Consider the following 26,383-nt stretch of genomic DNA (forward strand, 5'->3'; position numbering starts at 1 on the left):
TTGATTTGGTAAGGGTGAAGGTTTTTTAATTTTATTTTAAAAAAAAATAAAATTATCAATAAAAAAAGTTGATCTGGCAAATCGCATTTTGCAGGGTTCGAACCTGAGACTTTTCGCATAGAAATCGTATGCAATACGTATTACCCTATATACGTTAGTATTGGTGTTAACTCATTCTACAGTCACGCGTTTTATTCGCATGTATTATAAACTCCAAATACATACGTGCATGAATTGTAGTTTATAATTAACAATAATTTATGGCTAAAAGTGTTTATTGTAGAAGGTATTTAACTCAAAGTGAAGTTTTAAAATAAATTACTCAAAAGGTATTAGATTTCAAAGGAACTAATTATTTGTTTAATTATGTATTTTTAGGTAATTATTTCTCAGAACTTTTTTATTTTAAGTTTTAAGTTTTATCTTATTATTTATCAGGAAAAAACATATCTATATCTATATTATGGGTGTGTTTTTGAAGAAATAAAGTAAACTTAAAATATCTCAGCCACAGAATGGAACACAATTTCAAAACTACAGGCATCATACTTGCAAGGCTTGCAATGCAAGCACACACGACTAGTATATTATATTATGAACAATATAGAAAAAATTGAAAATGGTTCTTTGTTAAGAAAAGGCAACACGAAAAAAAAATATGAAAATGCTTTCAGAAAATGTACATACACATACAATTAAATAACATATTGAAAATAAATGTGTTAATTTCATTTTGAAATAATTAAAGTTCTACATAACTTGAATTAATTTTCATAGCATAAGTAATGGTTTAAACTTTTATTTTCATATTTTGAAATCTTATGAGATCAATGCCACAAACATTTTAATTTTTTGCAAGAGATTTTTTTTCTGATTTTGTATAACTTTGCTTGTTTTGTGGGCTAAATTAATATAAAGTATACAATACTGCCTTTGAAAATATATAAATTGAAATGTGCTTTATTACAAACCCTTTATTCGACTCTGGCTCTACTTTATAAATCCATAAAATTTTTTCAAAAAATATTTTAAATCAATCAAATTCGATAGAGTGAAACTGAATAATAAAAAAAATAATAATTACTCGTATAACCACACGTAAATTTATCTGCAAACTTGTTTTATTTTCCGGAATTTATTATTCTTCCTCCTACAATCACAATTTAGATAAATTAAGTTAAAGTTAAGAGCACTTTTCATTTTTAGAAAATCGCAATCGAATTTACTTTTATTCTAATCAAAATAACCTTCTTATTTAGTATAAAAATCCGAATATGCTTTTGTCAAAGATTTCTTGGAATTCAAGTACCTGTAAGGTTTAGGAATTATTAAATAAAAAAAAACCCTTTTTTTAATTATACATATTATTTATTTTATTTGTTTATATACATATGCGGATATACATATAAATCCCTTTTACAGAATGCATAGAAAATATCACATTAACTTAAATCAAAATTAATTAAAGTTTAATTTAATAAAATGAATTCAAATACTCATTTTAAGAATGAAATTGTAACAAATGCCTAGAATAGAATTATTAACAGCTATTAAATATATTCAATAATAAAATAAAAATATATAAGTAGTTGTAAAGTGATTTGAAAAATAAAATCACATTGTTTTTAAATATTTTAACCAATAAATTATACAATTCAAAAAGTGGTAACAACTCTGATAGGAAGTTTTATGAAATAAATTTTGGTTTCATTAACGTTAACATAAAATATTGTAAAATTAAGTGAATTGTTAAGCCTTTCGTAAATTTTTAAATTTTTAATTATCGGTATTAAAACTATTAAGTACATAATTTTTTCAATCTGTTCATTAAAAAGAAGGCAAAATTGAATCTGAAGCAAAATCTAGGCTTTTTCATGAAAAAAAAAACTTAAATATGCCAAAAAAAAATTTAATTGTTTCGAAACTTTAAATTAGCTTAGTCGACCATCATATAATTTCACTATGAAAATTTATATATTGTTGAAGCTTATACAAGGCACTAAATTTTGAATCGTAAAAAAATATTATCTTTAATCATAAATTTTAGGTCATTTTTTAACATAGTTTAAAACTTAAGTATTTCCTTTTTAATTGTCTTCCGTTGTTGATGTTGTGTTTACACTAGATTCTGATTTATTTGCGGTCTTCAACGGTAAACTAAAAATAAATCATAAATTATTTGAAAATAATTTCAAAATAAATAAAAATTTTAATTAATATTTATCAAAAAATATATACATGCGCATTAAAATTTGACTGCATAATCAAAAATGAAACTTCACAATAATGATTATTAGCCAAACCCATATTGTATTTATATCATGTAAATTTGAAAAGTTTAAAAATAATTTCTTAAAGATTATATTTTTTTAATTCACAACGCTTACAATTTTAATTATAAATATTCGCATATTAAAAAATTTTGATCCAATTTTCCAAAAACAATATGGTTTTTCTTTTTTTTATAGTGTTGGCCTCACCTCAGTTCATCTTTCTATGATTAGTACATACTGATTATAATAAAATACTACATTAAATTTTGAAAATATGTAAAAGTATTCAAAATTTTTATAATTCATCTTTAACGTCCTTTTCAATTATTTTTTCATTATCTTCGTTTAATGACTCTTTAATTTTTATTTCAAGTGAAATATCTTCGACGCTGCCCATCACCTTAATTCTAGATTTTTCTTGAGTAATTGTGTTTGGAACATATGTAACTGTGTCAGTGTTATTGTGTACTGTAGGATATTTATCCATTTCATTTTTAATTTCTGATGGATCTGGACTAGCAAAAGTTATTCTTGAACCATAAACCGTTCTACAAAAATTTTTTAAAAAAATTTGTGTTAAGAAACAAGTATTTACTTATGTTTGCTTGTACAATTAATGTTTTTAGAAAAAATAACAGCATAAAATACCCAAAACCTCCAAAGGTACGATGGTAAAACAGGTAAAAAGAAAAAGAAGAAAAAAAATTTACATTATTTAGAAATTACTTGAAGAATTATGTCCGATTAATTTTTTTTTTTGCATTTTTAGAAATATAAAACATGATTTTCTTAAAATTAAAGATTTTAAGCATATTTTATACAATGTACAGCAGTTCTATGATATATTTAATGTCGCCTGTATGAAGAGCCCCTCAATTTTTTTGGTTGGCTATAAGAGAAAGAAATGTGAAGAAAGAATAAAAAAATTTTTAAGAACTCATCCTTATTCAAAAATAGTGAAATAGAGATTTTCTGTTCTACATTGCTCAAAAAAAATCCCAAATAATTTTTTAATTATTCTTCTGTTTATACCTATCCTTTGCCTGAAATTCTGATTGAACTTGCAAATTTCTTGGCCGTCTAAAATCACATTCCAATGAAAATGCAGCATCCCCAGGTGTTATAAGTTCAGGGTCGTTCTGTATTACAACGATATTTGAAAATACATCGCCATCCTTCAATGTTTGGCATTGATCAAAATTAAATTTCATTTCTAACGAACGGGATCCACGACTTGTTATTGGTTTTGTAAAGCAAGGTTCAACTTTTTTATAAAAACTGCCCCGAGTATACATAACACCAGTAAATTCTTTTTCGGTTTCTAATGTTACATGCATTGATTCAGCTCCGCATTTCAAATTAACACGTTGGATACCTTGATCACTACCATCTAGTTTGAATGAATCAGTCAAATCTTTTTCCCATATATCTGCAACAATATTCAATTAAAAAAAAATTTTTTTTAAATTAACTCGACTTCAATAATAAGGAATTCGTAAAACATGAAAAAAAAACAAAAGTAAATTCCATACCAGGAAATAAACGTTTTATATACCTATTCAACAATATCTACTACTAGCCTAAATTATGCAATCTCACTAAAACTCTATACAAATGGAAACCTATAATAATATCATTATTTTTATCATAATCAACCACTAGTTATATTAATAGCAACCAAATATAAAAGATTGCATTTCCTTTTTCCTGAAATTCTCTTTTGAATCAAACAACTTTTATACAAAACGTAATACATACAATCAAATTAACAAGCACATGTACTTGCAGTTAAAGAAAATTATGTATATGTATACAGATACTATATAATTACGTACATTTTTTGTAATTTCTACATTTTCTTCATAGATATTATTGCTCTTGAAGTCTCTAAAAAAATTTTATTTAGTTTGGTAATAAACTTTAGTTGACAAAGCCCATCATTACAAATTTGTCGTGAAAAATTTTTCCGCTGTTTTCACTTCTTGCATCTTACATAACTTTTATCAAATATTAATAAAGCAGCAAACTTTAAATGAACAAAATTGCATAATATGCTTTTTACTAACTAGGTACATCTATCTTCATATTGGTAATTACTAATTTTATGAAGTAAATAATATGCTAAGTATGATGAAGTACGAAAAAGGTATTTCAAGTTTCTTACACTAAAATATACATAAAAATATTTTCTGCATATAGTTAGATTTATGTATGTACGAATGAACGAGGAATATTTAGGTCGCGTATTCATATTGAAATTTTGCTTTTAAAAACCTAAACAATAAGCTAAAGTACATATTACATCGCGTTGAAAAGTTTATGACGTAATGTTGTTAATCGACCATTTTTTTATGATGTTAAGATTATCAATATACTACTGCCAAAAACAATATTTAAAGACATATTTTAATACACTAGTAAAGTAAAATCACAATACATACATACATATCTACAAATAAGTAGGTAAGGTACATACTTTTTACTCTTCTTTGTATCTATGCTTCAAACCACTTTTCCAGCTAAAAGTGGTTTAGTTTAGACTTTTGACTGTTGAGTCATCAAAATATTATCGATCATCATTCATCATCATAGAATCTTCTCAATTATACTCAAAGAGAGTATGATGAAAAGAAAGAGAAGCATAAAAGAAATAATAAAAAAACTACCTATGTATATAATGTATATACATTATTTATTATAAACTTTAGTCTCATTTTTGGAAACGCACATAAAATGACATTTTATACGTAATTTCAATGTTAAATCTCGAAAAATAACCGTCTATAGGGAGATCATTTCAATATATTATGTGGTAAAAGAGTTATGTACAAAATCTTTGTATACAGAAAAGTTGTTATGCATACAATTTGTTTAGTTACCTAAAATTCTTTTAGCTCTGTTTATTTCATTTGAATGTTTGCATTATGAATCGTGTTACCGTTGTCAAAAGTAATTTGAGCTAAACACTGGATTCAGAGACGACATAAAAATAAGTACATATTATGTACTTTTGCATTATTGTATGTATGTAGTTAAATAAAAAATATTATAACTAATTTTTTGAAACAAAGAAAATTAATTTCGAAAATATATTTAGCAGTTCGGTACCTATGTTTATATGTATAAAGATACAGATTAAAATTCGCCTTTGAAAACAAAAATTGCAACTTATCAATTTGAAGTCAAATTTTGAACTTACTTATTAACTTATGACTAGCGTTACAAATTTCTTATTTGGATTAATTTTAAGCTAAAATTGTTATTGAAATTTAAATAGCAATTGATTGATTTTTATAATTGAATATACGTTATAACAAAAGTGTACAAATTTCCATACTAAGGCGTGTATACTAAAAATCATAATTGATTTTTTAATTTAATAGATATAGTTAAAATATTTTAATAATTTAAAACAGAAAATTATGTTAATTATCTTTCATTTATTTTAATAGTACATTGGCATTCGATTCTAAATTGCAAGTTACCACCTTCTTAAAAACCATTTATACCTATCACATTTTAATAAAATAGCAATGTTTTAATAATTAAGAAATTCAACGTGTTGGAAATGCTTAATAAAACAACTTGTTTAAAAAATAAACTTGCACTTTATATACATAATTTTTGTTTATGAATATGTACATATGTATCATATGCACACATACATATACATATAATTAATGTTCTTTAGAGAACTCTCTATAAATTTTTATCATGAACCACTAATTCTTATTCTAGTTCTTTTATAAATAAACATATGTATGTATGTATAACTGCATGAATCTTTTGTATGTAAATTATTAACTTTCATTTTTAGTAAAAACTTTTAATATAAAAATAAAATTTATTATTTCTTGAAGTTTTTAACTGATGTATTCTTCGATTCACAATACCAACAATTATGAACAAATTCGTATAATATTGTAAGTATGTTAATATCATCCGATTTACAAAATTTTGTTTCGAGAACTTCTTTCAAAAGAATCCAAACATTATTGAGTTAAATATTCTCTTTTATTTTGTACACTTCGAATTCTAAGTACAAAGTAACATTTTGAGTAGGTATTTTATATTTACCTTGCTTTTTATTATGTTGCTGTTGGCAATTCGATAAAATCACTAAACCGAATAAACTGATTAATAAAAATAAATTTTTAATTTCAATCATTTTATATTTTATTAAAAATTTAAATTTGATAATTTTATAATTAAAAATAATGTTATTTTAACAATTTTAGAGCAACTGTTAAAAGTTTGATATCTGAAGAACAACTAATGGCTATAATCAATTGGACAACTCATATAAAAGGTAACGGTAATTCTCTCTCTCTTAAAAATAAAACAATTTTTTTTCTTTTTTTTCAGTTAATTTTTTTTCCTTTTCCTATTCAACTCTACACATCACACATTCACAATTTAATATTAAAAAGAGACTTAAAATAAAATAAACGAAGATGGTAGAAAAATAAGTTGGTATCGTATTTAGTAGTTAGCAACTTTTAACAACACAAAAATGTAGTTAGTTCTTTGCACTTTACTTAATTGGAATATGTGTATACATGTTTATGTGCTAAATTGTAAGTTATTGGCTCGCGTTTATTAAAGTCGCGAGTTTTAGCGATTTTCATATGAGTTGAGTATATGGATGAAAATTATTTTCCATTTATGCTGTTTTTATGTTTTTGCTTTTTAATTTTACTTTTCTTTACTGTTTTTATAATAGGAAATTTTTTTTTATGTTTAAAGTTCAGTTTTCTTTTGTTTTTTATATAGTCTAGGAGCTTAGTTTAATTTTCAGACTCATGTTTTTTACTTTTAAAATTTTCACTCAAAAACATGATACATGACTTGATCTTAAAAATAGAAATTAATTTTGCCGTTAACGTTTACATATGCATAAACTTCTTACTCTTAATTTATTGCTCTAAACATTAAGTTCATCAATGTACCAATTCTCTATTGCTCTATTAATTTACATACGTATTAAATTTACCTATTTCTTTAAATTTATCTATTAAAATATTGGCTAAATTTTAATAAAGAAATAATAGAATCAAAAAATTATGTATAAATCAAGAAAATCACTTGATTTACAAAGAAAATGTCAAAATGCCAATATCAATTAAAAAACCATATTTGTTGTAAGGGTGTTTCGTCCAGATATACGGCAAATTTATTATAAACTTGAGAAAAAACAAACAAAATCTTTGGAAACGCTCGTAAAATGACATTTTATAAATTTGATACAAGAATCAGATTAAAGATATTATAATACACAATTTCTTATTCTATTATCAAAAAATAATAAGAAAACCAAAATACTACAAAAACAATGTAACAATTTTTCCGCATTTTACTTACTACCCAGAAATTTTGTAGTAATAACAGCAAAAAACTTTGTTAAAAAAATAAATTAAGAAGAAAACCCAAACAAGAAAATTGTTTTGTCTTTAAATTTTGTTTTTCATTATTATTATTTCGCTTCATCAATTTTTTAAGTGTTTAAGCTTCAGTATATGTACATATGTATGTAATTTATATCAAACAACAACAAACCATTTTGATGTATGCAATTTGATTTTAATATTTAATTCAATCTTCCAAAGTAGCCTTCGAAATCGTCCAAAAACATTTTAAAGTTGCATTTTGAACAAAACGCGAGTAAAATTATGAAATAAAATTGAAGTTTAGCATAATTTTCAATTGTATTTGTATATCTTCTAAAAAAATTTGTCGAAATCGGAAGATTTTACATTAACATGCAATATTTTTAATTGAGTATTTTGCTCTGTACAACGTGTTGATTTTTTGGTTATATGAATAAAAACCCAAATTAACTAACATTGCATTATACAGATTATAAAGCTACTACTCTGTAAAGCGGAAAAATATACAGGGATTTTGAAAATAGTATTTTTAACATTTCAAATACAAAATTTCAAAAAGTACCTTATTTATAGATTTGTATACCTATGTATGTAAATATGAAGATTTTAAGGTTTTGAAATTATAAAATTAAATCCTAAATTTAAAAAAAAATCGAATCAAACAAAATGATTTGTAAAGTAGCACAATTTCCATAAACAGCCCTTTAAAAAACGAATAAATTATTCTCATTTATATTTTAAAATATATCTTAATTATCTATATTAACACACTTTTAGGATAAAAAAAATTAAAATAAAGTGCCGAAATTTGAAATTTCGTTAATTTTAAAACACAATGAGTTGCAATAGAAAGAAGATATGAAATAAAATGTTAAACAAAATAAAATAAATTTAATTATTTCAAATATAATTTTCTGTAAAATTGGTTGCCACACCTATACTCAAACCAAATAATACTTTAGAAATTTTTTTTGGGCATTATTTGATTGGGATTCATTGCATTAAATCGAATATCGTAGTCTGGTTTTATTTTAAATTAATATTGTGGAAAACTTGCATATACTAAAATTAAATTTTCCATTTCTTTCTTTTGCAACGTTATTATTTTATTACAGTGGCAACAACTTTTGCAATAAGCTTATGTTATTCACATATTACATAAAATACATGCAAACAATAATAATTTGTGCAAAATGCTAAAACAAAATAAAGAGATTTTAAAATTTTTAACAATTTGCGAAACAATTTTTCTTGTTCATAATTAAAATATACTTTATTTAATTATTAACAGCGAAATTGATTATTTTATTTTAATGTAACCTATTAGGAAGTAATTATATTTTCGTAGAATTTCGAAAGAGATATAAATCTCCAAAAATTTCATCTGATTTAATTTCATGATTGTTTTTAAAAAATTTAGAAGTGATTGCTTAATTAAAGTTTACAATATCTGTGCTCTATTTCAAGGACACTTCTTAAAGTTTGATTGCAAGCCTTATTTTTCTAATCAAACACTTATAACCATTATTTCTGTTGTGCTTGAAAATAATAAGGTTTAAATATTACCGAAAGGGTTGAGTTTGGTGCTGATGAAAAAACCGTTTTCACTTTCAAACTATGGTCTTACAGAAGGTCTTAAAAAATTTGAATGATTCCACCTTTAAAGGATTACAGATTTTTACTAGAATCATCCTTCATTTCAATTTAAAAGTACAGACAACCTCAAAATTTAATTTTTGATAACAATGAAAATCCAGATAAAGCTATACAGTTATTGTAAATGTCAATATTTAAATAAAAGGTCGTTCACTAAGTTTTCAAGAGTGTAACATAATAACCTGAAAGAATGAAAAATACAATTAAAAATATCCGTCGTATAATTTAACAAATCAAAAAAAATCCACAAAAGAAATTCAAAAAATGTTTTAGAAGAAATAAAAAAACCCGTTGCAATTAAAGCCTAACTAAAGTACGAGCAATTATATTATCTAAGTAATTAAACTATACCGAGAAAATATGTGTCCCCGAAATCAATTTTACTCACTTTGAATTGCAATTTTCCGATATTTTAAAATACTTCCGCGTTTCCATAAATGATTTTCAAAAAGATGGTTATTATATTTTGTCAATAATAATACTGGGCAACATTGAAGGCGTTGTTTTAATTTTATTTAAATTATATTACAATTATGTATGTATATCTTGTAGTAATTTTTTCTTTTTTAATTATCTGCTAGCTTTAACAGTTTCACATTGAATGCATAATTATTTCATTTTTTGTCTAAATTGAACAATATTTTAATAGCTATCTACACATTGTCTATCCGAGGTTTATGTTAATAATGATGAAATTAAGTGCATTAAAGTAAATGTACTTAACAAATATTGAATGTCATTACAACGAAAGATGTTGAATGACATTACCAATTATTGATAAAAAATTGAATTTTTATGAAAACAACAACTTGATGGAAATAATAGAAATATTTAGCAAAAAATTGAGCAATTAAATGCAAAATATTATATATATATATATATATATATATATATGTACGTTGAACTTACATTATCTTTGATGACTTCGGTTGTTTTCACTTAAGTAATATTTGATAAGTTATTGAACTCAAATAATCAAATCAAACTCTTTGTTTAACTAATGGAATGATATTATAAATTTATAACATTACTCGTAAAGTGAATTTATGATCATTTTATCGTTAAAATTTTGAAGAATCTATCATTGACGCAACCCATTTGTATAAAAGGCCATGAACGCGTTTTTAGTATATTTGGGGCAATTTGAGGCCACTGTTTAATTCAACCAAAATGTTGTTATTAAAACAATATATGCAGTATAGTTCTTCAAAGCTTTTGGAAGATTTACGAAAAAAATGTAATATAAACTCGCAAAACATCAAATTAATTGCTCACCGAACGTTAATCGTTTATTTAACATTAATAATTCGGAAGTCAAATTTATTTTGATAACACAAATAAGTTCTGCCAATTTAACGTTGACAATATTTCAATGAGCCTCTTAAATTAAAAATCGAAAAAAGGTCTTGTAGGGTAACGTATTTTAAAAGCAGTTTACAGACCGCACTTTAAAAACAGAATAATGAAGCATTCTAATAAATTGTGCATCAAATCCAAAGAAAAAATTAATCCATTAAACAAACCCAATTTAAAGGACTTTCAATAGTATTTGTACTACAAAAAGCTAAATTTCCTGTAAAACCTTTTTTGTTTAAAAGACACCTCGATCAATTTAACATACATTCCTATTAAAATAAAAAACTTGTCTTTTTCTAAGTGTTTGCAATTAATCAAATAGAAATGAATAATAATGATGAATAATATGCACTTATTACATATTCAGTAATCTCTTCCGATTATAATATTTACAAAATACGATTTAACTTTAACATTAAAATTATCTTACTTCCAGCAGTTTCCAACTTTTAATTATTATTATAGGAATACTTAATGGTAAATATAATTTTTTTTTAATTTTAATGTCTTTATATGATCACTATAGTAGCATTTTTTTTTCATGTTGTTATGTTTTTGTTCCACAATATTAAACCTGTTTCATATGTGAATCAAATAATATAATCCTTGATTTCCTGACTCAAATACCAAATCACCTGAAATACTCAACTGCACTAGTATTAAATATCAAGTAAGATATAATTATAAATTTTATAACTTTTCACTTTTCATTTAAAAAAAAATCAATTTCAAAAAGAAAAAACCTATTGAAAATAAAATGTACACACATATTTTAAGAAAATATGTATGTATGTACATATATATAAATAACTAAGATTTTCAAGGAAATCAGGCGAAATCAGAAAAACTTTTATTTTTAAATTGACTGAAAATTAATAATGGGGGCATAACAATTTGTTATTGGATAGCTTAACCTATTCTACATACCTTACCAAATGCTGTTATAATCATATACATATTATGTACATATTATGTACATGTATCGGAATATATTTTGTGTAATATGTATTAGCTATCTGTTCAATAAAGGTGAATTATATTTAATATTCAATTTTTAAAAAAACGAGTTTATCTATCTGTTCTTCAAAAATTATTTGAGGTTTTTTGATAGTATAGCATAATTTTCTAAATTTCAGCATAATATTATTAAGAGATAGGTCCATACATAAATGCTTTGATGTTTAATATTGAAAATTATCATGCAACAAGAAAATGTCATTGCCACTATCAAACATGAGGAAGAAAAAAATACACCAAAAAATTAAAGCAATCAGTGTCACTGAGGAAAAAAATTTTGAAAAAAAAACAAGATTTTATCACCTTATGTAACTAAAATTAATAAAAACCAGCAATAACATGATTTTTTTTCTGCTAAAATATTAAAAAAATTTAGTTTAAAAACATATTGTTGTTTTCTAGGAAAGCACAAAATTAAAACAAAACTTCACATTTTATTGTTTCAACTTATTTAAACTAAAACTTTATAAATATAAAAAGCATTGGAAATTATTACACAATTTTCATTATAACACATATGTATGCACTTATTGCATGTAAAACAATTAAATCTTAAACCTAAAGATTGATTTAATTATCAATTACGGGATATACAGTTTTTCCAAAAACATAAGAACCCGCGTATTCAAATTGCTTGTATTCTTAGTTTGATTTCTTCACTTTTTTCATTTCATTCCAATATCGATCCACTTCGTTACCTTCCCAGTTCACTGACTTTGTAAATATACTAATTCGAATTATTGAATGCAGCGTGATATTCAGTTGTTTTAATTATTATTAAATTATAGTACACATGTTTATGATCATTAATTAAAATTAAAAATATTTCACCAGTATTAAAATAATTTCCAAAGATATTGTTTTGTGTTGCATTTAAACGTTGCGAATAGCAAAATGAAGTTCATCAAATTGATTAATGAGTTGAAGAAAATTCGATAATTTGATTTTTTAGAAGAAAAATTTAAAAAAAATAATTAAAACCAAAAAAAAAGGATTTTCATAAAAAAATTATGTAAACAAACTTATTTGATAAAAAGTAATTACTGTTAATTAAATGCACGGGAAAAAAATTGTTTAAATATTATTTTAAATAATTATTGATTTGTAATTATACATGATTTGCAATTGCATACACGTTATTAATATAAACTTATTTATATATAAAAATATTACTAAAAATTAATAGAAATTGAAGAATAAGAATCTTATGCTTTTATTAAATCCAAAAGAAAATAAATAAAACGTTCTGGTAACGACGCGTGCGATGCTTATATCGCGCGCCATTAATTATACAATAAAAAAGGTTTTTCTAATATAAAAGAAAAAAAACACTTTCGACTAATCAAAAGTACTTACGTTTCTTGTAACTGCCGTAAAATTTCTTTTTCTTTTTTGTCTAAACCATTTTTCAAAGACTTCAAGTTCATTCGCAATAATTCCTTACTTTGCATTCCTGATAAGAATGTTGATGGCCCTTCTAAATTTGTAAAATAATATGCTGCCAATTTTCCCAATTCAACATTACTATCCTTACACAATCCAGCCGCTTTTCGACATTTTTCTTTAATATCTTCTGAAGCTGGATGCCAATCCTGTGGCCCTGAATTGGTTAACAGCCCCAAACCATGACCTGAAGCACAAACAATCCCTAACTTTTGGTCAATAAAGAATTGCAAATATTCTTTAAATGAATCATCGAAAAGTGTGTATCGCGAATAACTTAACACCATCTAAATAATGGCCATAGAAATGTTAATAAAAATATACAGAAAGATTTAAACAAATTACCAACATCGAATTTTCCTGGTGCTGCTAAAATTATTTCTTTTAATGTTTTCAAAGGATAACCTGTCACTCCAACAAACCTGGCTTTACCTTCTTTAACAACTTTCTCCAACTCAGGTAAACATTCATTTAAAATAATATCCAAATTTTCAGCAAATTCAATGTCGTGAATCTAAAATAAGGTAACTTAGATATTATATGCTTACAAATATATATAGTATAACATACATATGTATGTATCATCATAAAAAAAAAGATCTGATGTGGTAGCACATAACCGACCGCAATGTGTATTGTCTAGTTAAGTGAAAGTGTTACAGAATATTATAAAAATGTCTGTTAAATATTTCTTTCCAATTTTTAGGACATTAGTAAGCCTATAGTTAACATACCTAGAAAAATGTAAATTTGGCTCTTAGTAAAGTTACACTTTGTGCTACCCGAATTCCCTGAAATGCTCGCTAGTTGATTTCGGTAACAACCAGAACTCAAATATCACATTTCAAGAAATTCCATTAATTCGTTCCGTAGATATGGTGAAAAATGTAAAATCGTCCCGCAGATCAGCTTTCGAGCCCTGATCTTTCCAAAAAATTTATATGTTAATTGTTTTAGTACGAAGAATTTAAATATTAAATTTCAATTAAATCGGTTGATTATTTCTCTTTATATACGCAAAAATGTATATTTGGCCCGTAGTAATCGTCCAGTTGCTAACACCTGATTTCTTCCAAAAGTTAGGAGGTTTCGCGGACGGAAATTTCAAGCAAATCGGTTGAATACATTCTTTAAAATGGTCAAAAATGTAAAACAGACCCGCTAAAAAGTGCCGTTCTGATATATCCTGATATATCCCAAAAGTTGATCAATCCGTACCATGGTCGAAATAAACTTACATATAAAATTTCATCAAAATCGGTTCAGCCGAACTTGAGATACACGCATGCACACACAGACTGACAGACCCACAAGTTGCTAAAAATAGTTTATTTACACTTCCCTACTATGGAGAAAACTCGATATGCAAAATTTGTTGCCATCACATGCCCTACCTATTGTTTACACAATACGGTCGGTAATTATCCCCTCTATTATGTATATCGGTATCGGCCGATAAACGATAATTTATCGGCAAAATTTTGTGTTTGTATTACCAACATTGTTTATCGGTAAATTTTATCGGAGTCGGGAAAGCTTTTTTTCCCTGTATAGGAAACGTATTAGCTGGTATTATGAAAATGATAAATTGTCGGGTTTTCACCGATTTAAAAGCGGGTACAAATTTTTAGACGACAGATTTTTTTTTTTGTAAAATCTTCATTTTATCAAGGAAACTGGTGTAATTAATTGCTTTTTTAAAATGTAAGCATTTTTTCTAAATTATTTTCTTTCAAAATGTTATTCATATATTTTATTTAGGAGTAAAATCCTAAGCAACAAAAAACAAATTACGCGGTTAGTAGAAAAAATGAAAGAGGACTTAAACCTGGCAAGGAATGATAATCTGAAATTCTGGATAAACCTAAAGAATGTGTACATATTATATAAATAATAAAATAAAATAGGTACATAAACATACATTTTGTTGTCTAAGTCCAATGGATTAGTTGAATTTCTTATATGTCGTCTTTGAATAGCTTGCGTTTCTTCACTTACTACCGTTTCTTCATTTTCAAAATATAATGCACGCGACATTTTCCCGATATATGTATATTTTTATTTTACAAATTTAACAGAAAATAATTTGCTTACAACAACTTTTTAGCACATCAAAACCAAATTCAAAATAGTTTTAAAAATTATTTGAAAATAACTTTTGAAAGAAAACAAATGCCATTAGAAAAAAAAAACTTTTTCTCCAATTTACAAAAACAAAAATTTGTATGAAAAAGCTTCTTTTAATCGGTTGAAATATTTTTATCGGTATCGGTTCATAATACAGAAGAAACCTAAAACCGATTAGAACTGCCGATAATATATGGGCCGATACCGATGTTCATAATAGGGGGGTATATTAATCAAATTTAACTGACCTGTATAACATCTACATAATCCAAATTCAAACATTTTAAACTAAGTTCAACACTTTCTCGTGTTCTCTTTGCAGAAAAATCAAACATTTTTTTATAATCTGGCTCATAACGCCCAACTTTTGTAGCTATGTAATAAGCTTTACGTGGAACATTTTTGAGTGCTTTACCATAAAATTTTTCTGATTCTCGATTTCCATAATAAGGTGCAGTATCAATATAATTAATACCCGATTTTAAAGCCTCATGTATTGTTTCGATTGCATCATTTTCATCATAACTGAAATAAATAAATTAATATTTTTGAAAAATCAAAACGATTAAGATTGCATGAAAGCTTTTAGCAAGTACACAAACCTTCCATAACAGCCAAATACACCACCACCAATTGATAATTTTGAAACTTTAAGGCCAGTTTTACCAAATGACCTATATTCCATTTCAGAGCATAAAGCTTTATCATGAAAGTCTTCACAGAATGTGTCTGGCAAGTCCATTTTTGTATATATGCAATTAATTCTACTTATTTATTTTACAATTTAAATAAAATAGTGTAAAAATTTATGTAGCCAAAAAACAATGTTATATTTTTGTTAAATATATGTATAATGAATTATTGTTGAAATTTTATTGAATTGTATTATTTGTAAAAATCAAGTTTAAAAGTTGAAAATTCTGAATATATTATAGTACCTCTCCATATGACTTGATTGAAACAACTATTTTTAATTTTAAGTACTCAACTCAGTTTTAGAAAAAACATTGAAAATAAGAAAAATATTCTCTTAAAGTTTATAAATACATACGTATGTAAGCATATACATACCTTTGTAAATAAGCTTTTATTGAATGTATTCTAATTCTTATCTATAAATAAGTAAATATGTGCACAAATATGTACTTATATACATGTATGGATTTTTTTATTTACTTATTTGTTGATAACGACCCATTGATAACAGAACGATGTATATCTCGTATGCGAAAACAGGTTTTCTTGGAGGTATCAAAAAAATAAGAGCAGGTAAATAAGAAATTTCAGGCGGGAAATTTTGTTTAGAAAATAATTGTTAATATGTGGTAATGCATATCTTAATGCATGTTATAATAATATAAATATAAATATACATACATATGTATATGTATATTAAAAAAATTAAATACTGAATGGTTTTGAAATAGAACTTCATAAAACTTTGTACAATAAAATTGTAATTATTTCAAAATTTTTTAATCAGGTACCTATATATGATCGAGTAATTTAAATATCTGGCAAAACTATGATACCACATAAGTGCAAATATTTCCAAAAGTACTTTACCAATTTTCTGTTTAGGAAATGTTAAACAATCCATAAATGTTAAATAATTTTCATATTTTCATAAATTTAAAAGATGGATTGTTTGACATTTCCTAAACAGGAAAATTGGTAAAGTACTTTTGGAAATATTTGCACTCACGTGGTATCACAGTTTTGCCAGCGATATAATCTGATTCAACTGCAAGTTTTTAGAAACAAATAGAAAGATCGCATTATTTAATCATATGAATATCACGATGTATACATATGTATGTACTTTGTTTTCCATTCATTATTCGAAAAGTCCTATTGAAAAATTCTATTGGAAATTATCTTTTATAATGATATTTTTGCGAAATGTTGGTTTCAGATAACTGGTCCATACTTTGTCACGCCATAGCCTTCAATAAGACAAGAAACTTTTTCTCCACCAATTTTGATCGAACCTTGAAGGACGATAAAGGCTTTCAACGATAAAATTTTTAAAAGTCTTTATCTGAAACTATCAAGATCAAACAAAGGGCAAATTAAGGCCTGGAAAATTAAAGCCCGAGCGTTTTTGATGTTTCTTTTTAATTTCCAATTGTACTTATTATATGTACATAAGTAAAAACTTAGTATTAAAATTTTTAATTATTTTTTCTTTATAAATTTGTAGTACTAGAAAGAGCTGTCTTCCTCCTTTTCCCACTGGTTCTCAAGAACAAGAGCTTCTTTATTGTCTTCAAGAACTTTTTAGTAAAACAACATCGTAATGTACGAACCATCCTATAAAAGCTGATTATGATAATAACCCATTGTGGTATTAGTCTGTACGTCAGTCTTTTTGAATAGTTGTAATATGCGATAACTTAACCTTTAGGTACAGCTGCTCGAAAATCGTAACGATACGAGCTCGACTTCAATCAACAAAAGATGCACACGCACTCAACTTGCGCTGCAATAATTTTTTGTTAAGATGGGAAAAACCAGAAGTGATTTTAATGAAGAGGTGAGGTAACAATGTCATAACGGGAAATTGCTTGTTTTATACATAAGAAAATTCAAAGAACAATTTTTCCAAGTATTGTTATTATAAAATTATTAATATTTTTATTTATTCTTTTATTATTTTTATTTATTTTCAAATTTATTGGCACAATTTTAATTTAAAAACTCAAAGTGGTTCTTAAATTTTTTTAGGAATTTGGTTTCCACTTTTGAAGTAAATGAAAAAAAAAAACAAATCTACTTATGAACATAATATACTTACTTGTAAACACAATTATTCAATTCATTTATCGTAGAAATTTTTCTTATATTAATTTGTTAATTTTTTTAAATTCTTATTTTACACATATAAGTATGTAGGTATGTATCAAAGTGTTCACTTCGTTAAGTAAACAAATAATCTATATTATGTACATTTAAAATTTAAACAGAAGTTGCAATTCATTTTAATAAAATTACATCGTAGATAGTTAATCAAATTCTATGAACTGAGTTTTATTAGACTAAAAGCTTTCACAAATCATACTAAAACTTTCACCAATCAAAAATTTGCACGAAATAAAAACGTCTTGATCGATGCGCTATCTGGTGACAATATTTTTGAAACAAATGCGCAATACAGAACATGCGCATACTCAAATAAATTATAAATTGTTCGTGCTAGTGTTATTACATTAGACCAAACACAAAAATTCCGAAAAATGAAATCCATCTACATGTTTATAATATTTATTTAAAAAATTATCTGTTTAATAAAAAATGATGTTAAAAATTAACTTGTATTTGTTCAATTTAACAAAACTAATCGATTTATAGGTATTAAAAATTTCTAGCAATTTTTAACATTTGCTAAAGACTCTAAAGAATTGGCTTTCAATATATATGACTTAAATAAACTTATGTGTTATAAAAAAAAGGAAATATATTTAGTATATCTAGTTTAGGATATATATCTAGCATTATTTATTAAAAGTTATATTATTTATTAAAACTATTTTAATGGCGCGAAATTTTGAACTGCTCTAATTATATGAAGTTGAGGTAAAAAAGTTATTCTTCATTGCGCAAAAATAATGCTTTCTATATTTTAAATTTCGTTAATAATTACGTGAAGCCGTATTTGACATTGTTATGCCGGCAAGATGTTTTTGTCAAGTGTTTATTTACAACTGAACTATACTTATAAACATTAAGCTTATTCTCACTGATAAAGAAACATTTACTATTCCGCTCTTGTTCTACGTTTCAATCAGAATATATATTACATTCGATTGCAAGATTTCTAAGAATTAAATATGTAAATATTGCACATAATTAAGTACTTTTTTGATTTTTAAATTAAATATAAAAGCAAGGCAAAAGAAGCTCGACAAATCACTACAATTTAAAAATTTCTTTGCGTCTGACCGCTTAAAAAAATTTCTATTAATTATTTTCAATTTCAACTTATCATTTAGAAAAACATTTACAAATAATGGCTTCATTACCACCAACTTTTGTCAAAGGCTTCCATGATGAACAAGCCGTACAAAAAATGGAATATCGAGATTTTGGAAAAACTGATATGAAAGTTTCAAGACTAGCAATTGGTGGAGCAACTTTAAGCAGTTTATTTGGGTACCTATTTCCAATTTCAATTTAATAAATTAAATTATATATACCTATATGCATAAGATATCTGCGAATATATTATAACTTTTTTAATTTCGCTTATAATTCCCTATCATAGTGAAATAAACAAGACCACAGCAATAGAAACAGTACGATTGGCAATAAAAAACGGTATCAATTATGTTGATACAGCACCATTTTATGGAGAAGGTGAATCGGAACAATTGCTGGGTGAGGCATTAAAAGTGATACCTCGTCAATCATACTATTTGGCAACGAAAATCGGGCGTTACTCACGAGATTTCTCAAGGATGTTTGATTATTCAGGCAAAAAAACCAGAGAAAGTGTAGAAAAAAGTTTAAAATTACTGGGAGTCGATTACATTGATGTAATTCAAATTCATGACATTGAATTCGAGGAGCCCATTGATTTAATTTTAAAAGAAACTTTACCAACTTTAGAAACTTTAAGGAAAGAGGGAAAAATTCGTTACATTGGTGTTAGCGCATACCCAATTGGTATTTTGAAGGAATGTATTTCAAAAGCTGGTCCTGGCCATTTTGATGTAAGAAATTTCAAAAAAATTTTTCTGTATGTACAATTATAAACTATATCTTTATTTGCAGACTGTTTTAAGTTACTCTCGATATACTCTTATTGATGAAACTTTATGTGATTTTATACCATTTTTCAAAGAGCAAAACCTAGCAATTATTAATGCTGCAGTTCATGGCATCGGAATATTATCAAATAATGGTCCACAACCATGGCATCCAGCCAGTGAAAAATTAAAAAATCAATGCAAAAAAGCTGCAGAAATTTGCAAACAAAATGGTGTTGAACTTGGTAAATTGGCTATGTATTATGCTGCACAATACCAGGATACAGATATTTGTTTAGTCGGTATGGCAACCCCAGAACTTTTAAAAATTAATTTGGATGCTGTTCTAAATGGTTTAAATGAAAAAGAAACACAAATTTTAAAACTTATAAAAAAAGAGTAAGTATTTTTAATTCAAAATTAAAATACAAATAATAGGACAATAACATTTTATTTTACAAAGAAAACGCTTAATACTATGTACTCTATAATATTACTTTTAGAATTTTCATACAAGGAAACCAACATTGGGAAGGTGTTGAGATTAAGGCATATAAAGAATGGAAATCCAAAAATAAGGCATGAAAATTTTGCGTATTATGAGATCCTAGTTCCATAACTATGTTCAAATATTTTCGCCCAATAAGCTTTTACCCAATATTTATTTTTTGATTACATATGTATATAGAGGTGTGCACAAAAATTGTAAATAAATTAAAAATAAAGTTTCCCAAATAAAAGATCAATTTTCTCATTATGGAAAAAACTTAATGTGAACTTGTGACTTTACTTTTTCTATACTTAAGGTGCTATTGAACGATGTCTGATGAAAGTAAATTGTCGCACTGCATACTTTAATGAGTGAATTAAAAAGTGATTGTTTTTAGTTCAATGTAAACTAACATTTAATTTACAAAAATATGTTGTAATTCAATGGACTTTCGAGAGGTGGTAAAATAAAATTTCTATAAGCTTATATTTTACTGCAATAAATACGTTCATTTCGTATAATGCGTTGCGAGAAGGAAATTTACCTATATATATGACTTCCTAATTCTGTTTGTTTCTTCATTTTTTAAAGCTTATATTAAGAACATTGAACTTTTTCTGATTTTCTGAAGGAGAGTTGGAAAAGAATCGTAATTGTTTATATAGAAAAAAAATCTTTAATAACACGTATTCAACAAGTGCTACTATAGAAAAATAAAACCTCAGTATTGATTAAAAATCATGTCAAATTAATCAAATATTGTTTTTTTTTTTATTTTGTGTTTTTTTTTATTTTGCTACATTTTTAAAATAAAACAATTTTGGTTTTCAAGGCTATCTAATGCAAATTTTGAGGTGGTAGGAAACGAATCTTGCACTCTAACGTAAGAAAAATAGAAATTAGAAATTGTGCTATAGTCCAAGCTTTAGTAAAAAAGCTGATTTTGGACAAATATGCTAGTTGTATGGTATTCCTATAATATGGTATTCCTATATGTATATAAAACAATGCAGAAAATTAAAAAAAAACAAATATATGTATATATTTTAATGTTTAAATAGGTAAGAATTGAACCTTCTAAATTTATATATTCATTTATATACATATGCTTACGTATATGTGTGCAAACTGCGATCCAGTTAAGAACTCATAATCATTCATTATTGTAAATATTGGTAATTGTCAAACAAGTTCATAAATTATTAAACATGCCATTATTTCATGATGCGCAAACAAGGGGACGCTATATTAAATTAGTTAAGTCTGCATAATGTAAAACTTATACAAATTTCTTTTGCGTATTTGATTTTAATACGCAAAGTAAGTATTAATAAAAAAAAAATAAATTTATAATTTTCACAACTTAATCTGCTTGAATTTTCGTAGAATGTATTTTTGAATAATTATTTTCGTATGTTTATACAATAAGAAAAATAATTGAATGTCGCTAAGAAAGTCACGTCAACGTCTAGAAAAGACCTTTACACATTTAAATGTCTCAAAACCAAAATAATAAAAAAATTAATGTGTTTCAGTTACATATGTATGTATATGTATATTACGTTTGCATACAATAAAAATTAAATAATAGTAATTAAAAAAGTTTAAATTTTATTTCAATTTTGTAATTCTTTTCTTGAATTTTTAATAATAATTTATCACTCGCCTTAATAACTAAAAAAAAACATGAAGTTTTTGTTTTTTACTTAATGTACCTGCAAACTTTTTAATGTTTTATACTTTATTTTTCAGCTTTCCATTTTTTGTCAAACAATTTCATTTAAATTCTAAATGAGTTTATTTTCTTAGTATAATTACTTAATTTTCTTTATGTGAACTGTACGATACATATTAGTTTATTTTTTTTTTTTAGAATATCAAGTCACCAAAATTTTCTAAGCTTGGGAATCGGTTTGGTCGAACAATTGTCGTTTGTTGTGGTTTTCTTGCAATAATAACATCATTTATTTCATGCATAATACCATTTGTTGAAATAATATCACATTTTGTAACACCAGCATCCTCAATTTTTGGGCGACGATCACGGCTAATACGTAAATGTCCACCATTTATTGTTTCAATTGTTCGAACAAATGGCCAATTTGTTGGAATAATACCAGCACAGCATACAACATCATTAACAATATGATTTTTTACCATATCTTCTAGTTCATTTGGTTTTTCTAATTTTGTTTTAAGCCAGTCTTCCGTTTCTTCTAAAACATCATTTTTAGGAACTAATAAAGTGTATTCTGATTGTTCGTCTTCCAAAAGATGAGTTAAATTAGCTGATTTAATCAATCCTAAGAATTTACTGTAATTTGGATTTGACTCTAATTCTTGTAAGAGATTCTGAAAAAAATTAAAATTAAATTTCAATAAATAGCAGAATGATAGACAATACTTATTACGAAAATTTACTAAATTAAATTAATATTTAATTTAGTTAACTTTAAATTCCATTTTTAGATTAGCATTACAAATAAATTACCATTTTAGGTGGTGTCAAAACTTTATCAACTTGATGCAATACAGAACCACAACTTTCATCATCAAAATGCATTAATCTAGCACAATTAACAGTAGCACGATTCATAACGTTCGTGAAAAGCGCATGAGTTGAGTATAAGTTAACACGTAATTTTTTTCCAGATTTGGTATCAACCATTTTTTCAGCTAAATTGCAAGTCTTAGTCATAGGTTCAACAACATGATAATTTAAGAATTCTTTCAACTCTTCATTATCTTTTAAGCTATTTGGATCTTCTTCTAGTTTCTGCTTCCATACATTATTTTCAAAAGCTTTATCATTTGGTACAAAGAATGTCACGTTACTCATATCGTCGAATTCGTTTTGTAAATTTGATGCTTCAACCAATTGTTCAAATATTGTCAAATTTTTTTTCTCCATTAAAGATGTTATGGGTAAGGCAGATTCTGTTGGCATTATTGTATCAACAACATGTAATACACCATTAGTACCCATAATATCACTTTCAATAACTTTAGCTTGACCGTTTACCATAATATTTTGTATACCAGTTAAATCTGCAACTTCACTAGCAACATCTGTTTTTTCATCTTTTGGATTAATACGTTCGAATATCATTGGTTCAGAGAGCATATTGTAAGCAGTTGTTTTTGCATCTGGTACAACAGCAACTGAACAGAATGTCAAGTCCAATATATGATTTTTTAAGATATCTTAAAAAAAAAGAAACATACAGTGTTAATTATTTCCCGTAAAGATGTTAATCAATAAGGTCTTAAATAAACAGGTTTAAAGTTACTGCCTTAATATTTCTACAAAAAGAACTTCCTTAAAAGCTTTTTCCAGTGAACAAAAAACATATCCAACAAAATTTGCAATTTATAAGATGATCAACTTTATTTTTATAAAAAAAAAAATTAATCATCTTATTTTTTATATTTGTAAAAAAAAATTTTTCCAAATTCAGGAAAATAATCAAAGCCGATATGCAAATTAAAAATTTGATCAATAATTCTTCATTTGTCTTATGCTCAAAATTTGATAATATTCAAAATAGTTTTGTGTAAATCTGATATATTTAATCTAAAATAAAATTTCAAACAGCAATCTAGATTACTTAATTAAAAAAGTACGAGATTTATCGGAGCAATTAAGTAGTATTCAATGAAATTATAATAACTAACTTTTACTAATATTAGTTGGTCTACAAAATCCTGGCCATTGGTGATGTGGTTATGGCACCTTTAACCGAAGGGTCTCGGGTTCAAACCTCGGTTAGGTCCCTATAAAAACTACATTCAATATTTATAACTTAATATACAATGCTAATAAATATTATACAAGTAATTTTCAAATATTCATAATATTCGATACTAAAGACTAAGAAAAATAAACAGTAAATTTTAATAAACTTAAATACTTAATATAAAGAAAAAACTACGGCAGGCTAGTCACCTACCTAGTTAAAACTCCATGACGCTATGACACTAGGGCATGATATCATGCACACTAGCCCTATGGTCGTCCTTAGGAGTGTGAGCAAAGGAAAAAAAACATAAATATTAATGAAATTATTAAAATTTTATATAACATAATTCAATTTCATACTACGACCGAATCGGGAATATCGAAAAATTTTAAAGATTCGCAAGAAAAGTGAATTATTACTTTGCAAACTAAATAGTCTCCTAAAACCTTTCTAAAACCCTTTTTCTTACTCCAACTAAACAATTTTCTTTTAATTTTCTTAAATGATTTTTTTTGGTCATGAGTTTTTTTTGTGTACTTATGTTTCAAGTGAAAGCGATGTTAGGAAGAGGTTTTCCAGAGCCTTTCTTGCAAACCCGACAAATCCGGTGAAGTATTGTGCAAGAGTACTAAGAAATCTGAAGCGAACTTCAACATTGATATATATATACATACATACAATGATTTACTATAATTATATAATTGACACAGTAATGCTTCGAGATACTATAGAAAGTTGTTTTTGCCATGACCACCAGTATTGCTTCACTAATTAGGAATTCGTCTTAACTAACAGTTTGAGAATTTAATCTTATCGAATGCCACAACCCTTTCATTATCATCCATTTATAAAACTAAAAAAAAATGGAAAAATTATGTAAATGAAGTAACAACGTTTCAATTGGCTTACTTTATATGAAAAATAACCCCGTTACGGCATTTTTATATTATTGCTTAAAAAGCACAAACCCTAAAGAAAATTACTTACTTTTAGCACATCCTTTTCCTTCTTTCAATGTACGTCTCAAATGTTGATCTAATTTTTGGAATGCTTTATCAGTTGGCGCAAAAACAGTCAATGGTTTATCACCTTCCAACAATTTGTTCATATTAGATTTTTCTAATATTGAACGTAATATTGTCATATCATCGCGTTGTTTAATAATATCCATCAAGTTCATATTAACTGGTGGTAAAACACGATCAACAACATGTACCATTCCATTTGATGTATATTTATTTGCTTTAACGATTGGAGCACAGTTAGCAGTGTAACGGAATCTTGATTCTACGCGGCTACTAGGTGGTTTTGGGAAAATATTAATACGTATTGTGGCATTCTCATAATTTGTTTGAAGAATATCTTCATTATGAACATCATTCATATCTACCCAGCCATCTACCATATGATTCAATGCCAAATCTTTTGATGTAAAACCGGTTGCAGGATCACTTGCTACAGCGCGACGTGCACGTGTCATTGGTAACACAACTAAATTCTACAAAATATGTAATTTATTTTTTTAATTTAAATAATAATCAATTTTTTAATTATAAAAATAAAACTGGATAATTCACATACATTTTCAAACATTTGTTCAGAGAACTCTGTGAAAGCAGAATCGGTTGGTAAAAATAATGTTACATTTGATGATAATTTTTCATCTAAACCATTGTTTTTAGCACTTCTAATGAATTCTTTTGCACCCATTTCTTCAGCTGTTTCCATTAATGGTTTAAGATCAATTTTTTCACATGGTGTTGTTAAATCAGCATTTCTAGGACGTCCATAACCGTGACAACATTGTCTGCTAATTGTTACTGTCTTCTTCTTTCCATTTTTATTATATCTATTGTAAATGAAAATATTTAAGTTACTTATGTATATAAAAAAAAACCAACAGCAATAGAGTGTAACAAAATTTTGTAAAACAAATAATTAATGAACTTTGAGTTACTTTGACTACGGCGGTAAAATTATTTAGAAGTAAATAAGTTTTTTAAAAGCGAGAATTTCTTTTCTTTAAATTAGGTTAAGTATTCAAAGGTGCACACTTCTATTATATGTGTATGTTTATTTGTTTAATATTTAAATAAAATATTAACTAATTTCAAAAAAACAACTACTTCATTAAAAAGACATTGTA

The 26,383-nt window shown here is 25.8% G+C and overlaps 4 protein-coding genes across 9 annotated transcripts in view; 1 reads left to right on the forward strand and 3 right to left on the reverse strand.

The window, feature by feature from the left end:
- Positions 1-1,686: 1,686 nt before the first annotated feature.
- LOC129609539 (uncharacterized) lies at positions 1,687-6,512 on the reverse strand. Of its 3 annotated transcripts, none has more exons than XR_008697023.1 (4): positions 6,351-6,512; positions 3,306-3,702; positions 2,481-2,821; positions 1,687-2,157 (listed from the first exon to the last, which is right to left on the reverse strand). XR_008697023.1 is itself a non-coding variant. In XM_055521510.1 (3 exons), exons 1-3 carry the CDS (start codon positions 6,439-6,441, stop codon positions 2,569-2,571), a joined length of 741 nt encoding a protein of 246 aa, XP_055377485.1. In that variant the 5' UTR covers positions 6,442-6,512; the 3' UTR covers positions 2,247-2,568. The 3 variants fall into 3 exon arrangements, 1 of the variants encoding a protein (XP_055377485.1); XR_008697022.1 differs by having other exon boundaries at positions 2,388-2,821; XM_055521510.1 differs by lacking the exon at positions 1,687-2,157 and having other exon boundaries at positions 2,247-2,821.
- Positions 3,563-18,194, reverse strand: LOC129609538 (uncharacterized). 3 transcript variants are annotated; one of them, XM_055521507.1, is made up of 6 exons: positions 18,057-18,194; positions 15,862-15,988; positions 15,508-15,784; positions 13,482-13,646; positions 13,046-13,419; positions 12,104-12,416 (listed from the first exon to the last, which is right to left on the reverse strand). In XM_055521507.1, the coding sequence occupies exons 2-6, from the start codon at positions 15,942-15,944 to the stop codon at positions 12,332-12,334; spliced, it is 984 nt and encodes a 327-aa protein (XP_055377482.1). In that variant the 5' UTR covers positions 15,945-15,988; positions 18,057-18,194; the 3' UTR covers positions 12,104-12,331. The 3 variants fall into 3 exon arrangements, with proteins under 3 accessions (XP_055377483.1, XP_055377482.1, XP_055377481.1); XM_055521508.1 differs by lacking the exons at positions 12,104-12,416; positions 18,057-18,194 and adding an exon at positions 3,563-3,702 and having other exon boundaries at positions 15,862-16,198; XM_055521506.1 differs by lacking the exon at positions 18,057-18,194 and having other exon boundaries at positions 15,862-16,198.
- Positions 18,195-18,981: 787 nt separating this feature from the next.
- On the forward strand, positions 18,982-20,784 carry LOC129609930 (uncharacterized). 2 transcript variants are annotated; one of them, XM_055522220.1, is made up of 5 exons: positions 18,982-19,091; positions 19,252-19,411; positions 19,524-19,971; positions 20,033-20,406; positions 20,511-20,784. In XM_055522220.1, exons 2-5 carry the CDS (start codon positions 19,269-19,271, stop codon positions 20,590-20,592), a joined length of 1,047 nt encoding a protein of 348 aa, XP_055378195.1. In that variant the 5' UTR covers positions 18,982-19,091; positions 19,252-19,268; the 3' UTR covers positions 20,593-20,784. The 2 variants fall into 2 exon arrangements, with proteins under 2 accessions (XP_055378195.1, XP_055378194.1); XM_055522219.1 differs by lacking the exon at positions 18,982-19,091 and having other exon boundaries at positions 19,121-19,411.
- Positions 20,785-22,085: 1,301 nt separating this feature from the next.
- The window catches only part of LOC129609929 (transforming growth factor-beta-induced protein ig-h3), a 32,222-nt gene continuing 27,924 nt past the window's right edge, over positions 22,086-26,383 (reverse strand). The window contains exons 5-8 of the mRNA XM_055522217.1: positions 25,819-26,086; positions 25,225-25,735; positions 22,989-23,701; positions 22,086-22,849 (exon numbers count right to left, since the gene is read on the reverse strand). Coding sequence (XP_055378192.1) covers positions 22,367-22,849; positions 22,989-23,701; positions 25,225-25,735; positions 25,819-26,086 — 1,975 coding nt within the window. The 3' untranslated portion in view covers positions 22,086-22,366. The remainder of the gene's footprint in view (positions 22,850-22,988; positions 23,702-25,224; positions 25,736-25,818; positions 26,087-26,383) is intronic.

The sequence above is a fragment of the Condylostylus longicornis genome, unplaced genomic scaffold, assembly GCF_029603195.1.
Source record: "Condylostylus longicornis isolate FDR11 unplaced genomic scaffold, ASM2960319v2 ptg000040l, whole genome shotgun sequence".
Lineage (NCBI taxonomy): Eukaryota > Metazoa > Arthropoda > Insecta > Diptera > Dolichopodidae > Condylostylus > Condylostylus longicornis.

Bases quoted from the DNA above. Each gene is read 5' to 3' on its own strand.
- LOC129609539 (XM_055521510.1), bottom strand. From the start codon at position 6,441: ATGATTGAAATTAAAAATTTATTTTTATTAATCAGTTTATTCGGTTTA. The intron at 3,703-6,350 runs GTAAATATAAAA...ATATTGTTGCAG, and splicing joins GCAACATAATAAAAAGCAAG to ATATATGGGAAAAAGATTTG. The intron at 2,822-3,305 runs GTATAAACAGAA...AAATTTTTGTAG, and splicing joins GAATTTCAGGCAAAGGATAG to AACGGTTTATGGTTCAAGAA.
- LOC129609538 (XM_055521506.1), bottom strand. From the start codon at position 16,001: ATGGACTTGCCAGACACATTCTGTGAAGACTTTCATGATAAAGCTTTA. The intron at 15,785-15,861 runs GTTTGTGTACTT...TATTTATTTCAG, and splicing joins GTATTTGGCTGTTATGGAAG to TTATGATGAAAATGATGCAA. The intron at 13,420-13,481 runs GTTGGTAATTTG...GCCATTATTTAG, and splicing joins CAGCACCAGGAAAATTCGAT to ATGGTGTTAAGTTATTCGCG.
- LOC129609930 (XM_055522220.1), top strand. From the start codon at position 19,269: ATGGCTTCATTACCACCAACTTTTGTCAAAGGCTTCCATGATGAACAA. The intron at 19,412-19,523 runs GTACCTATTTCC...TCCCTATCATAG, and splicing joins ACTTTAAGCAGTTTATTTGG to TGAAATAAACAAGACCACAG. The intron at 19,972-20,032 runs GTAAGAAATTTC...CTTTATTTGCAG, and splicing joins CTGGTCCTGGCCATTTTGAT to ACTGTTTTAAGTTACTCTCG.